General features: G+C 36.7%; 1 protein-coding gene across 1 annotated transcript in view; it reads right to left on the bottom strand.

Annotated features, from left to right (window-relative positions):
* LOC104505913 (cadherin-12) overlaps nucleotides 1-15668 on the bottom strand; it is a gene marked incomplete at both ends in the record, with an annotated part of 67775 nt that overhangs the window by 39213 nt on the left and 12894 nt on the right. Inside the window, one exon of the mRNA XM_010146675.1 lies at nucleotides 2053-2240. Within this exon, the coding sequence (XP_010144977.1) occupies nucleotides 2053-2240 (188 nt within the window). The remainder of the gene's footprint in view (nucleotides 1-2052; nucleotides 2241-15668) is intronic.

Below are 15668 nucleotides of genomic sequence, written 5' to 3'. Positions count from 1 at the left end.
GACTGAAGGACCTGTGTGTTGGGTTTATCTTCTTTCCACACTCCTGCATAGAACAAAGCTGGCATTCCCTGACCTTCACAGCCTGTCACAGTCCCCAGGCTCACTGCGATGAAGAAGATTAAGAAGGCTTTAGGATTATGTTTTTTCCCTTCCTGTTCAGTGACAGAGTTCTATCATTTACATTAGGCAACATCAATTGATGTTCTGCTGTTGTAAAAGTACCCTAAAATTTCAGATATGCCATATCTTGTTACTGAAAAGACTAAATAAATGCAGCAAAATACAGTAATCAGCTCTGAGGTATCTGGATATAGAGTAAGTTGTGTCTTTTTTTTTTTTTTTTTAATTAGTGGTTCAATTAGATATTGTACAACTCCCCATACAGCAGTCTCAAAAGTGGCCAGGCATTTTGCCTGTGGTAGTCCTAAGATAACTGCATCAGGCAAATTCATATGTGGATGGTCTTCATCAGTAACAAATATTGTATGCATGCTGTTTGAATCTGCATTGTCAATTTGAATGATTTTCCTATAGCGTCTAACAAATATATGTAAGCATGGAAAAATTCCATTGCTGTGTATAAAAACAGGCAGCACAGCTGAGGTTTACGACTAATCCAGGGAAAACTGAATCCTATCAAAAACCTACTCTTGATGCTCAAACATTCATTTTTCAATGGTTCTCACTCATTGTCATTTCCTACTGGCAGTGCATATGGAGGGGCATGCAGCTGCTCAGTCTGACAGTTCCAAATGGAGCTGGTTTTTAGTTTTTAAAAATGAAACAAAGTTTACAAGGAGGAAGCAGCACATTCAACCTTTGTGTTAGATAAGAAGGGCGTTAAGTGAAGAGTCAGGGAGTTTGTCTCATTGACAAATTACTTCATGTGTGTATCATTAACTTCCATTTTATGTCACTTAAACAAGCAGAATAAGTGATTTCACATCACCTGGTCCTTTAATGCACCAATGGATAATTTACTCTTCCCTGGGCCAAAAGGCTGAAGCCAGGAATTTCACTGTTAGAATGACTATAGTGCAAATATAGATCCATGGTCAGAGCCAGGGGAAATTAAAGTACCTAAATTCTAAATTTTATTGGAACTAAAGCTTCTCTTTTCCTAAAGCTTGTCTTAATACACATGTCCAGAAGTCTTTCCTTCCTAGACCCTTGTGAAGTATTGAGCTCATTATTTTACAAAAATTACACCTACAAGCATAAGTTATCTATAAAACATAACCTAGCATTTCAAAAGGAGCTGGTGATTCAGATTTCACTCTACTAAAAAAGCTGTGCATTGGTGCACATGTACAGGTACATGCCCAGACTCAGAAGACAACCACTGGTTAAAATGTGACTGTCCCTGTTTTGGATCTTTCCTATTCAGCGTTTAAATCACTACATTCCAAGTAACACTTATCCTTTGCATCTTTGAAATTCCTAAATTCAGTTATCTTGACCTTATTGTGGTATGCTAAAGCGACATCAACAGCTGAGATGCAGTGTGGTCCCTTGCATGAATATGTCATAATCAGCTATTTGGTATGCTATCAGGACATAAAAATTTGGAAGCATTTGGGACTCCTCTACCCTGAGCAACAACTCTGTTCACTACGTTACTGTACAACCATTTAATTAATAAAATAACAAATGTAAAATCAGAATTTTCAAAATAGAATTCTTACAAGAGAAAATGAAATACTCAAAAATAAAAATATATCTCTTTCATTCCATGCTCTGAACTGGAGCATTTTTCATATGGTTTTAGGCAGAAAACTTCCCATAAAAGAGAAATTATACTTTCTAGACAGAGGTAAGAATTACTTATTTTGGCATTAAAAATGGATAATATTTGTCAAAAGACATACCTGATTGTATATGAAATGAAACACTGAACTCTAATTTCTTTTAAGACTAGATGACAACCACAGATTGTAATAGAGATACAACCTACTGTGTGTTACTTACGAGGTATAGTTTCACAACATTAAATTCTCTTACCTCGTTTCTCACTGGAACCATAGGTAGGTAGATCCCACCAGTGCCACATACCTTTTTCAGTTTGATGACTCCTTCCTGGGTATTCTCATCTGTTGTGATGTCAAACAAGTTTCCTCCATCTCCTGGAACTATGTTGTACTCAATTTCTGCATTCTTCCCAAAATCAGGGTCCACAGCTCTGATCCTTCCAATAGCAGAACCAACATGAGAGGACTCAGGTACTTTTAAATGGAAGATACCTGTGACAAAGCAGTGGACAGTTATTCTTGGGATTTCTTGATAATTAAAATAGTATGTGATTAAAACCATATAGCCTGTGAAAAATAATCAGATTTAAAGAATACAATTAAAATTATGAGATCAAAACAACAACGGATGAGAAGAAGATGTGCATGTTTCACCCACTGAACATGCGGATTTCCACTAGTTTCTAGATTTGGTCCAGTAGAGCTGTCGGGGTCTTAACATTTCTCTCTCTTGAGTTATCTATCAATATTTCTATCTTTAATTTTACCCATTTGGCTGTTTCTTTTGAATTAAATTCTACTTGTAGACAGTACACATTTATAAGCATGTTCTTCTTCCTTTGTTTAACAGTTTTTAGTGCCTGAATTTTTATTTTGTTTGAGAAAATATATATATGCATTTCACAGTAAAAATTCAGTGGAAAAGGATTTCCACTAATTTCTGTAATAGTCTGTATTATAACTACATGTACAACTCCTGGGAGGGGGAAGATATTGTATACACTTTAGCCACCAGAGGGTACTCTTACTAAAATCTTAGTGCTAAACATAAATTTTTAGCTCTGCAGACTTTGATTTTCAGTTTATTTACTATTAGTGCTCATAGAAGTTATTAAAAAAAACCAACAAAAAACCCCACACAAAATAAAATTACACACTTTTAAAATAAGCATTACCACTGATGTGCAAGGAAAAAACTGTTTAATTGAGAGAAACAACTATGTTGGAAAAGTGTTAGACATAGAAGTTAAAATAGGTCCAAAAACAGGTCCAAAATACTGAGTCAGCCTTGACTTTGATGACATCAGTAGCAGCAAGACTTAGTTTACAGCACCATGCGGTGGCTTATTAAAGTGCTGATGAAGCAGCTGCTTTCCTGCTCAGCTGCACCTCCCGCTGTACGCTGCACAGCTGCCCACCAACACCACCGGGACAAGTATTTCCAGCGGGCAGGTAGTGCTCACCCTTCTTCACGCAGAAGCCTTTGCTGTCAAAACCTCCAGCAGCTTTTGGACCTGATTTCAGTGCGCTCAGGATGTTTGATTCACTTCACCTTGGCTCTCAACAAAGACAGTACTTGCTTGCCCCATAGTTTGGTTTTCCTGGGTCACCGTCCAACAGCTCTCACAGAGCAGCCCCACCAGGACAGGAAAACATCAGCAATGGCCTTCGCTGTTCCTCTACATGTGAACATATAGGAGGGACTTTACACCTCTTTTTCAATGATACAAGAGGGGAGGCATCTGTGGCTAGTGGGACACACATTAGAGGGATGTCTCAGAATTTTCCGCCTGGTCACACTTCACAAAACAAGGCTCTCAGAAGTTGCATATTGTGTAACAGCAGGATAGATGACTTTCGCATACAGCAGCAGAATTAAACAGCAGATGCTGTTCCCTTCTGTTATCTTCTTACAATGCATGCTGTGTCAGCTTTTTCAGCTTTACAGTATTACCAGGTGAGGAAAAAAAAAATTACATTAGCACTGCTGGATTAGGAGCAAACCTATTCTTTTTTTGAGCTAGTAGTTTGGGCTATGGAATCTATATAATTGTCTGTTTGGTTGCCTCTGAAAGAATGGGTTTTGCCTGCTCCTTCCCTCTGTCCATCAGTATGCAAAGTATACCTGAAGGCAGAACTTGCTTTGCCTGAGAAAATCCCTGTAAGTAAAGTCTGGTTGTGTCAGCATTCACATTTGGGTATTACTATGTATAGCTTTATAGTGCTCATTGACTGAGCTACTGAAAGTTGTGTTATTATTAATATTTAATTATTTTTTTCCTAAAGAACCCCTTATATAGGTTCTATTTATTCTAAAGTATCTTTTCCTTCTTCTTTTTCCAAAGGAATGTACTAAAGGAAATCTTACTTCTTGTTTTAATAGCTGCAAAGGAGAAATAGGACACAAAATGTTATCAAGACAAGAGTAACGACAGCTATTTCTTAGTCGCACTTCAATGGTTCTGAGCGAAGAATAACATTTTACCATGGTATGCAGAAGACAATCACAAATCCTCCTATTATCTAGTGTAATTTACAAATATGTGTCTTACCGGGTATTTGCTACGGAAGTTATTCAGAAGAGGTAGAAGAGATCCAAAAGGGCTTTGCCTATATTTGAATCATACATTACATTCCCCACAACAAAGTTTATCCCTGATGCCCAGGTTATTTACAGACACTTACAATGGATGACAGAAACCATTGTTGAAGTGTTTGCTTTTTACAGCCACAATTTTGGTGAATGTAAAATGTAAAAGCATATAATTTGATCTATTGATCTATTCTTAGTGAACTGAAGAGCTCTCAGATTTGTTAAGACAAACATTCCTCTATAAAATATTGTACCTGGCTGTAAAGCGTATGGGACTTAGGTGGAGTCAAAGAAACACTACATTACTCATTTCAGACTGTTTAGGCTTTTATCAGTTATTTTCAATGACCTGGCATTTCATCACTCCCAGAAATTCAACAGTAATAAAGATGGGGTCATTCAGATTAATTTGAAACTCTGAAGTAATCTTCAACTCTGCCAGAGTCAGATCTCTGAAGATGTAGTATGCAATTACACTGCCATCATCCTCTTGTAATAGTATCTTCACGGCATATGGAAGCTGTTAATGGTGCTACTGTGACAACGTGCTTTCAGAATAAAATAAATAAAAACAAAGAATGTATTTTCGTGCCAGCTCAGGGAAAAAACTTCAAGAGAATATAATGTATAGCATGGAAACCATCTTCCCCCCCCGCCCCCCCTCGGAAAACAGTCTTTGCACAGAGGACATTTGAAATGATCAATACAAGCTGCACATGAAATGTAACAGAAAGACAGTTTTGTAGATTTTTATTTTTCTGTTTCTAGAAGATACTACTTCTTGCTGTGGACTTGCTGTGACAGTTGAGCATTATTCAGTTTTTATTGCCCATTTTGCCTGTATACACTACTACCTCCATTTGCTACAGAGGTATATTGAAACAGGCCTGAGTAATAGCCTTTTACTCCCAAAGGTCCTGAAAACCTTGTTCGCTGCAGCTTCTAGGAATGATGGAAGCAGCAACTCAGACACACAGCTGCTGGTTATGCTGCTAAAACAGTTCTTCCACATTTTGTAGATGGTCTCATGTGATTTCTCTGCCTACAAAAATCTCTCCTTCTACTTGCATAAATCTCTTTTAAATGTGTTTTCTAAGTTTGCTGCTGGCTTTTTAAAGGATTAGTGATATGGGATGTACCAAAGGAGCAAGCCCTTACTTCCCTCACACTGCACGATCACACTGGACTCTGCGAATAGTTATACTTTTGTTGATTTCAGTCATGTACGTTGCATGCAAGTTGGGATATTTTCACCTATAGGAAAGCTAGTAGCAATGCATATTGCCTGGTCAAGGTTTTTCACCCTGTTGTAAATGGAACTTTAAGACAAAAACCTGAAATGTTAATTTAAGGTCAAAAGACATGCACCCATTGATAGGCTTAAATTATGCAACACTTTGCACTTAAATTACACTCAAAATTCAACCCAGAATCAAAACGAGAGAAAGCCCAGTGGTTATATAACTTAGCATAAGCATTCAGGCATTCCCTTATAATGCCTGTGTAGTCTCTTTGTGACATAAGATGTGAAACTTCCTTGGAGTTTCAGCTTGAGCAGCATCAATGAGGATAAAAATAAATGAGTGATGATGCGGTTGAAGCTTTTAGGCTGAAATGACTGATAGGGCTTATTACTCAGCCCCAAAAGCATTCAGGAAAATGAGGTGGAGGAGAGCTAACAACTCATACACACTGCCTCTGAGTTTCTAAAACAAGGACAGTTCCAAAGCACACAGCAGGAAGAAATCAGAGCTTGAGTAAGTGACAGGTAATCAGTCATATTGACTGAAATTCAGCACACATTTACAGTTCTTTTGACATGATTAGATTAGTTTCAGTTTTTAAGGCTCAAAAGCTGTTCTGAGGTTTGATTTTTACTGACAAAGGGTTTCATTTTGCTTTGTGTCTCCACACCTGCAGTTTATGGGTACAGCATCATTTACCAAAAAGGTTTTCAATTCTGGCGAGAATAAGAAATTAAAACCATCATTACATCTCGTCAGCGAAACAACCATTAAGAAATAACCCAGGTTAGCTTCGAAGGACTTAAGCTAAATGCGTTATGGCCTTCAACCAAAGAGCTGTAAATGCTATTTAAACTTTTCTTAATCTATCACCATACTATGTGCATGCAAGATTATCTTCTTGTGATTTTTCTTTGTATATATTTTTTCCAGTTCTCTTTGGCAAAGTATTGTCTTGCAGTTAATCATGTTATCATGAATCTTACAGACAACAACACTGAAAAAAACCTTCTTTCTCTTTGATCTAAATCTTCATGGTTTCCTAAAAAAAAAAAAAAAAAAAGAAAAAGAAAACCCCCCAAAATAATGACATTATGTATATTATAACATATTTCTTAGTTTAAATTATCAAAGTATTTTACTTTTTTTATGCTGACCAGGTTATAAGGACACTGATTTCTGTCTGTTTAGGAAGATTCCAAAGATAGGGGTTCATATTACTTGCTGGTGTTTTAACAATAGTGTAATAGGCAAAAGGGAATGATACTGTAAATACAAGCACATACTCATTATACTAAACCCGTTACATCAGTTACAGCTAATCAGCCTAATAATTAGCAGCAGCTGATGTACGTGCTCCAAAAACTGGGAAGGTGTGATTTAGCGCAGCAACAAGACCTATTAATGCCTCGCCTAGCTGTGTCTCTGTGCCTTCAGGGGGCTGGGACCTGGCAGAGTGAAGAGAAAGGCTGGGCTCTGTCACCATGTCCTCTGATGCAGGTCATGCACGACCCGGTGTAGGCTGGTAAAACCTTGGTTATGGCAAGACTTCTTCCATTCTCAAACCCACTGCTCTGAGTCAGGGCTTACGGCATTACTAGATATAGCATAACCATTCTTAAAAATTCCTGTTTCTCTCTGTGGAACACGAAGTCCACACCTAGGAAAAGCTATGTCTCCTGAGACTTCAGAGATGCTGGATGTCCCTAGTTCTTCAAGGAAAAATGAGGAGAAGCAAAACCCATTTTCAGTTTGTTCCTGACAAAGTTTAGGGTAATCCATATGGGTTTAGGGTAATCCATATGGTGGAGCTTCCCCAGAGCTGTCAGCTGCTGGAGTCAGGACTCCATGTCTCTCAGGTGAGCTAGCAGACTGAATTTTTGAGGCCGTTCTCTTTCTTCCTTCATTAAACAGAAAAAATTTCATCATCCCTGGTACAAATTTTATATACTGAAATATTTTAATTTAACCACTGTTTTTCCACCGATAAGCTGTTGTCAGAAAGCATTCTAAAAATAAACCTCCCCATTGCATATCAGAGACTAATTCCACAGACCGTAATATCCCCTTTGTTGGAGCAAGTGTTCAGGAAATGGGAAATGCCAGTTAATTTTCCCAACTAAAGATATTCAGACCCACAGCTTCTGCATCCAAAGAGTGTTGAGTGTAACAGAGGCAACAGAGAATATTCTGTTTGACAGCACAGTTGTGGTTTAATCACAGCACAATAGTGTCACAATAATTCTAGAGGCAGTTGTCTGGAGCCACAGACACTCAGGTATGTGTGTCCTAATACCTAGGCAAGAATAATAGTTAATTTTCTTTGAAGAATCTTAAATTTTGTTTTGTGTGGTGGCACAGTTTTACTAGAGGGGAAGAAAATGCTAATTTCTAGAACTACCTCAAGTTTATAATTAAGGGTTTCTCCCAGATGACATGGAACTGAACTCTGAGAAGGTGAGGAGACAAAATCAAATTCCTGAGTAACTGCTTTAATCATGTTGTTGTTACTGTATAGGAAAGATCTCACCATTATCACTTCCACTTCAATTGGTCTTACTATATGGAAAAGCGGAGGCTAAATGTTCATTTGTGCAAAGTCTGACTTTGTGAACATGTTCATGGCTTAGACAACACGCTTCCTGGACCTCTGAGGGCTTACGTGGAAAAGCAGTTGTAGCTGATCAGCTTCATTATGCATCACGACCAATAAAAAACTGTTCTGCTAATATCCAGTCTGCTGATTAAGAAATTATTACCAGACAAATAAAAGTCTGTAAAAAAAGTCCAAAATACAATGATAAAAATAATTCTTGGGGGTATAGTCTAAAAGCTTGAATCAATTGGTTTTAGCTAAAATTATATACTTGTTATAAAGAATTATCAAAGTGTAGCATGTCTTTCAGACAGAAAAAGGATAGTTTTCAGGAGAAAATGCTTTTCGATTTTCAGAATCTCAGGCAGCATGTAATTGGCATTTATCAGGTAGGTCTGTTGTTAATATTCTGGTTATCAATCACACTGCCATCATGAAATGAATCAATACACTTATTCCTTCTATAAAATTTAAATTGCATGATATATGGGAAACATTAACATGGTAAAAAGTTTATTGCCGAGGATGGGACACAGAGTTTGTAATGCTCTGCTTAACATCTGTGCTTCCTAAATATCCTGTGGGAGCTTTTTCATATTTTCTTTATTACTCTGGCACAAAACATAATACGCAATTTTACTACAATTCCTTCACACTTAGAAATATGGCCAAAGCATTTACTTTAGGATCCAAGCCAAGTGTGCTAAATCATATGGATTTGAAGAATTATTTTTTTCTCAATTGACTGAGGAAGTTAGGTCCCCCTCTGTATTCCTCTGAGGCACACCTAACTTGCATGACTAAAATCACCGAAACAAAGCATGCTCAACATCTGCATTACTCAGAAGACTCTCTGTGAAGCTTTGATTTTCACATGCTCATCTGGTACATTTCATGTAAATGTTTTTCCTTAAAATATATACATCAGTCTTCTTCACCATCTGAAGATGAAAATTATTACTTTTAAAGAAAAAAAAGTGAAACCATCAAGTACAAGCGCATAATAGTCTATTATTCTTTGTTTTAAGTTTTGCATTTACTGTATGCAGTTTCCTTAAAATACCTGCGGTTTAGTGTGTGATCTAGACCAAAAAAAAATTATACATTTGGATGGCCACTGGCCCCCTATTTGTAGTCTCTTATACATGACATCAAGTATGATCAACTTATCAAAAGTGATGTTTATTTCTTACAAGTTAAGTGTTTAAGGGTGACATATTTAGAGAAATACTCCTCCTTTTGCAATGAAAACTGCGGGTAGTGAGTGTTTAATTACAGATCCTCTTCTTGAGAGCACTGGTGATCACATTTATAAGGTAAACAAATATGCTGTGAAAGCCATTGAGAAAAAAAATAATTGTCATGAATTTGAAAGAAAACTTGAAAGAGTTCTTTTAGAATATTTATGTTATTTTATTTTTATAGCTTCCTTTATGCAAAAATTCAACTAAACGTATTTTGGACTCAGACAGCTTCAAAGCAGCCTCACTGCTTGGTATCTGCAGCTCCTATTGCTGTCAGTAGGAACCTTTGCAAGCACTTTTTGAGTATCCTGTTTAACGCTTTTACAAGAAGTGGAGCAATCCTGAAAATCTGACTACAGCTACGGTTGTTAAGTATTTCTGAAAATCCCAAATCTAAACTATTGTTATTATAATTAATTACTTATGGTCTGTTTCACTTCAGGTTGCACTGTAGCCTCTAAATTTTCAGAAAGCAAGCCCACCATGGTCAGAAGCAGAAAGGCTGTGTTGATTTCTTACCTGGATGGACAGCCTCAGGGAAAAAGGCATATGCTGCCAGAAACGATAGTAATGCAGCAAGTGACACCTGTAGTCTGTCAGCTGCTTTGCAACTAATTCTCAAGGCACTGCAAGGCAACACCACGCTGTTAAATCCGTAGCCTCAGCTACTCTTTAGTATCAGAGGCTAGGTGAAGATGTATGGTGCTTTCAAGCCATCCCAAGGTTACTACCTTGGGATAATTTCATGCATCCAATCAAAATACTCTCTGTGTTTCGAATGAATAACTTCGTTACTGCTCCTCACAGAAAATACATTGAGGTAGAATGAATGTCATGGTTACCGCCAAAGGTTGTTGAATCTCTATGAACTGAACTTGTTTACACCTTCTGTGCAGAAGGTAGCAGACATAAAATACAAATGTTAATTATAATAATCCACTATGATGATAATGATGTGTTTAAAAAAAATTGATCTATAAATCTTGCTGTTAATGATCAATTGCCACTTAAACCTGATTATAAGGGAAAATGAATTGGATAAGTGTAGGCTAACAAAGAATTTTTATGACCAATAGATAATATTTAATTTCTAACCACAACTGTGCTCCTTTGTATTTCTTGGACTATTGCTTCCTGTGCAATCAGAGCGTTACATTTAAGCTAGTGACAGATTTTTCATTCGTTAAGGAATAGATTCAAGAAATAGCTGTATTTGTTTTCATACTCTGCTTTGCAGCTGAGGGTTCAGTCCTTCTCAGTTTAGAGCGTTAAAGAGGTTTTTGTTTCATTCAATCAGTACTTCAAAGAGTCCTGTAAGAATAGCCTTTGCTAGTTATGCATTCTTGGGAAACTTAAAACCAATATAGTTTTTTGAGAATCTATAGTAACTGATTATTTCTCCCTCCAGTAAATTTCTCTTTTTTTTTTTAAATGTTATGCTTGTGTTTTGTGTCATTGTTCATTCTGAATTGGGCAAATCAGCTCTTACTGAAACTGCCTGAAGAATTCTCATGCCGAAAAACATAAGATAAATATAAGAGAAAGTTGGCATAAGTGTAAAGAGAGATCTGTATAGATGTGAATTTCATGTTAACCCCTTCTTGTTGCACACACACAAATTGTAAGAGAAGCCTGCTTATTGGTCAGGTGCTGTGACCCAAGGTGGGCTGCATGTCCTGCATCGCAAATTACAGTCTCAGAAAAGCAGCAACTGTACTGAGAAATTTCATGTACCAGCTGTACTCTGAGGTCCAGCAGCTCGCTAGTATAGAATAGCTTATTTCCATGTTATTAAATCCTTTTACTCACCCCAGTATAGGTCAGCTTCATGGAAAGTGACTGCAGAGAATAGTTCCCGATCTATACTAATTTCCTCAAATACCCGGAATTTGTCTGAGAAAGCTTTACTTGGTGTTGGTAAAAATTGTGCCCAGTGATGATGATACGGCTAACAGTATGGATAATTTAAATGCCCAGGAACTTTCACCGGCATTTTTCATGTCCTTCTTTAAGTCTTCAAAGCAGCATAAAATGAGCTGCTGCATACCTTTTTTTCTTCTATTTAAAAATGTCTCTGATTGTACTGATTAAATGGCGCTGTAGGACGAAAAAAAGTAGAGGCTTTTTTACAACTAGCTGTCAAAAGTTTTGCTAAACTAGGCAAGATAAATAGAAACAGCAAGCAAGGGGCACTGAAATGACAGTGTAGAGGTCAAATCAAGCCAGACAGCGCTGTAAAGAACTTATCTGGGAGGGTGAAGACTCATGATCTCAGTAAAGCAAAATGTGGAGACTCATAGCTGGAAATGACCCAATAAAGGATAAATTATTTTAGCAGTTTTATTGTTGGGGAGAAAAAAAGACATGAGGAGGAGAAGGAGGAGATGGCTAAACTGTAGTTAGAAGATGAAAATGACATCAAGGATAAATTTGTGTGTCTTTTAGGAGAAGGGATATAAGAGTGTATGTTGAATGCAAGCACAGAGAGGGTGAGGAGGAAGAAGACCAGAGGAGGGAGAGAGACAGATGCAGATAGTTCAGTGGTGTGAGACTTGGAAGGAACCTGGATTAAGGAGAAGTTACCCTAAATCCTCCTCTGATTCCTGTAAAACCAGTGTGCAAATAGTGACCTGCTAGTATTTATTCATGTACTGATTTGACTACTGTTTTGCTGGTGTTAAAGCTGTAGTTAAGTGACTCACTGGTAGTACAAACCAAAATCATAATGACTTCTGTGTGGCTGCTGGTTTCATCACTGGCCTACAATTTCATTAACTTATTTCTGGAGCCTTTGCATTCTTGTCTTCCATCAGTCCTTGAAATGGCTGGCTAAAATATATTTACAATGCAAAAATGCAGTTTACCCAAAACTCACAGGTAAATGGAAATCAGATGTGGTTAAGATTCTCTGACATCAAAAGCTTTAAGCTTGGCTTACCAAAAAGCACCTAGCTGGTGCTTTTTTCTCTTTATGTCTTATGGCATAATGGTTTGAAAATCAACAAAGAGGGAGTAGACCATTAAGTCAACCTTCCCTCTCTTTCTCATTCAAAGCAAGCTCTGACTTGTTCTCCCACCTGATCACTGCCTCCAGGCTAGTTTGCAATGAATCACTCCACCTTTCCTGACTAAGTATCTCCTGATTAGTATAAAATAAGTAATTAGTTGCTGGAACTGAATTAAGGCACCTTGTCTGCCAGGCAAATTCTTTAATCAATGAAAGACAGATTCGTTTTCATTCCGAGAGCCAATGAAGATACAAATACTGTATACAATGCACAACAACTTTTAACAGGAGTACCAGGAGAAGCCATACTTCTTTGTCTAAATTGCTGTGGGTAGAATAACCTCCCAAAAGTTGGGCAGACTTGTTAAAATACTTAATTATGCAGATCAGAGCTCTGAACCTTAATCCCAAGCAAATTTTCCAGCAAATTGGCCAAGTAGTGAGGGAATACATCTTCCTAGTATTTTTCTTTCAGTCAAAACCTCTTGCATTATTTTAATTTTTTAGGTGGCTGAACAGAATCATTTCTTAAACACACAGTCTTTTTCTGTAAATGTCTAATTTACTACCGGGTAGGATCTACATTAGATTATCCTGAAATCTTTAAAAGCAGCAAACATTATCAGAGGAAGTTGCCTCTCATAGGCCACTTTCCAAAGCAGTAGCTTAAAAGATTTTTCTTTCTATCTCATGTGGAGAAGAAGACCTTTTACTTGCACTGTGCATCTGAACTCACTTTCGCAAAAAAATCTGAGTAAGACTGCTTCAAAGCTACCTGAATGGACTCAACCCCAGTCAGTTTAATGAGTGAAAAAGCCCTGACCTGGTCTTATACAGTAAAACTATGTCAAATAGTGTGTGTGCAATTTCTGAGATGTACTAAGCTTTCAAAAAATATATAAATAAATAACTATGATTAGACTTTTCAACCCACAGAGTGTGTATGCATAAGTATGTATAGGCAGGCTATTCCAAGTCCAGCACTTGGCTGTCTTCACTTTCAAAATATTTCGACAGATTTTAGTACTTGAATGTAAACCTATTAAAATATGCTATGAAGCAGTAAGTAATGGCTGAAAATAAATGCTGTCTCAAGGGTAATAATATACAAACTCTATTCCTAATATAATAATTGTGAAACAGATAATAGATACATAGAATAGATCATCCAGATAATAGATCATTCAATTAGCATGCAAAGGTTATATAACTAAGGAAAAAAAAAAGTTAGCTCTCTTTTAAAAGGTCTTTTTTACTTGCACTGAAATTCCTGTAATTCTATCAGTGAAAGACATTTTTTCCCAGTTTCTGAATTTTCTGTTTTGTTGACTGTTCTGTTTAAGACTGTCGTTTCTTCTACTCTCTCCAGTAGAGGATTTAAAAAATTTTGTGAAATGCATTGTACTGGTCACTCTTGAAATCCAAATCTTATTAGCTACAAACTTCTATGGTATGAAAAGGCAGATGATGTGCAAGGTCCTAGAAATGATTCTTCAGTCTTGCCTTATTGAAGGCGTCATTATCAGAAAGATGAAGAGTTGCATTTCTGTTTCCAAGCATGTTAGCAATTCTGGAAATTTGCCATGCTCTTTTATATAATCTAACTTGATGGATTTCACTGGGATGCTTCTGGGAAGACCAATACCAGCAAAAAAAATGGCCCTTGTGATGTCTAGGCGTTGCTCTACATCTGTCTGAACATTCCAAATGTGGTTGCCAAACAGCCCTGAGATAATGGTTTCTGAGTATCAGAGAGCTGCTTTTTCTAAAGCCAAGACATGCATAAGGCATGTCAAAAAGTCAAATATTGGATCCAAACCTGAATTCATTCAATTCAAACCTAAATGCATTCAATTCAAACCTAAATTCAAGACAAAATTCAAGTATTGGGTCCAAACCTAAATTCATTTTTCTTCCATTAAGAACAGTTTTTAATCATTCCACTAAAATATTGACTTCTCCTGTCAGTTGGAAATGGTATGACAAATCATAGCTTTAGACAAATAGTTCTTTTAATAAATAAAAATATGAATTAAGGGAGTGCTGCTTTAAAAATACCACCTTAAAAATAAACCCAACTTATTGCTGACTTTATAAGACACTTGTGAATGGTATTCTATTTGCTAATATCAGAATAATAACTGTATAAATTTTAAAATTCCATTCAATTTCTTCCATATAAAGGCATTATTCTCTCAAAGTATAGTTATGTCATATTAAAATAAAAAGACATGCTATTCCTTTGACTAAAATGATTCGCATGTGCTTTCATTGCTCAGTGTATAAGGGTTTATTTCTCTAAATTGCTTTTACAGTCACTCTGTCATCAGTGAACAAAAGGAAGAGACAGGAAAACTGAAGCACAATAACCTCACAAAATATGAATCAAGCACTTCACTTAATTGGTTTGATTCCATAAAGCATAATTTATACCAAGTAATTATACAGTTTTTGTCATTTAAATGTTTCAGTAAATGTAACCCATCCATCCTTCCTTGAAGCTTATTTTAAGAGCTGGAAACAAGCCACAGCTGTCCTTGCAGCTAGCTCAGTCTGGTCTAACATTTGATGTGTTAAGGGTTAGCCAATTATCTTCTAGGAAGGGTGTGCTGAACTGTCTTTTTACTTAACCAGCTACCCTGTATGTGAGCAGCTGAAAGAGAAAGGCCATCAGTTCCCTTCTGGATCAGGATGCATACCTACAGACAACTAGCTTTTACCCATCCTTCTCTGTTCAAAGACAACGTTGTGTTATACAAAAATTTCATTTAATTGCTTGAACATCATTGCTATGATAGGAAAAATACTTTCTTTTTCAGTCTTGGCCTTATTTTTTCTGGTTTTGACAAGAATCAAACTTTGGTATGAAACATTTATTTTAATATTTACTGAAAAGTTCTAGCTATAACAATGAAATATGCATAGCAATGCAGAAAGGTAGTGTACTAATGAAGAGTCAGGCAAGCCATATATAAAACACTTTTGGAAATAAATTTCTACTAATAAAATCACCCAGATTCTTTTTTCCTTCTACTTATAAAGAAAATATCAGTTTTCTGAAGTGTCTCAGTTTTCTGAAATGTGGGACAATAGATACCTGCAGGTCAAAGAACTCCGACAGAAATATATAATGTTTAGAGGTTTCCCCTTGTTACGCTCCTCATTACTGTGAGACATGCAAGGTGGGAGTTCCCCAGTGAATATGTTCAAATGCACGGCTTCTAAATAAAAAATTC

The sequence above is a fragment of the Eurypyga helias genome, unplaced genomic scaffold (assembly GCF_000690775.1).
Source record: "Eurypyga helias isolate BGI_N326 unplaced genomic scaffold, ASM69077v1 scaffold412, whole genome shotgun sequence".
NCBI classification, from domain to species: domain Eukaryota; kingdom Metazoa; phylum Chordata; class Aves; order Eurypygiformes; family Eurypygidae; genus Eurypyga; species Eurypyga helias.
This window is presented reverse-complemented; position numbering and strand designations above follow the sequence as displayed.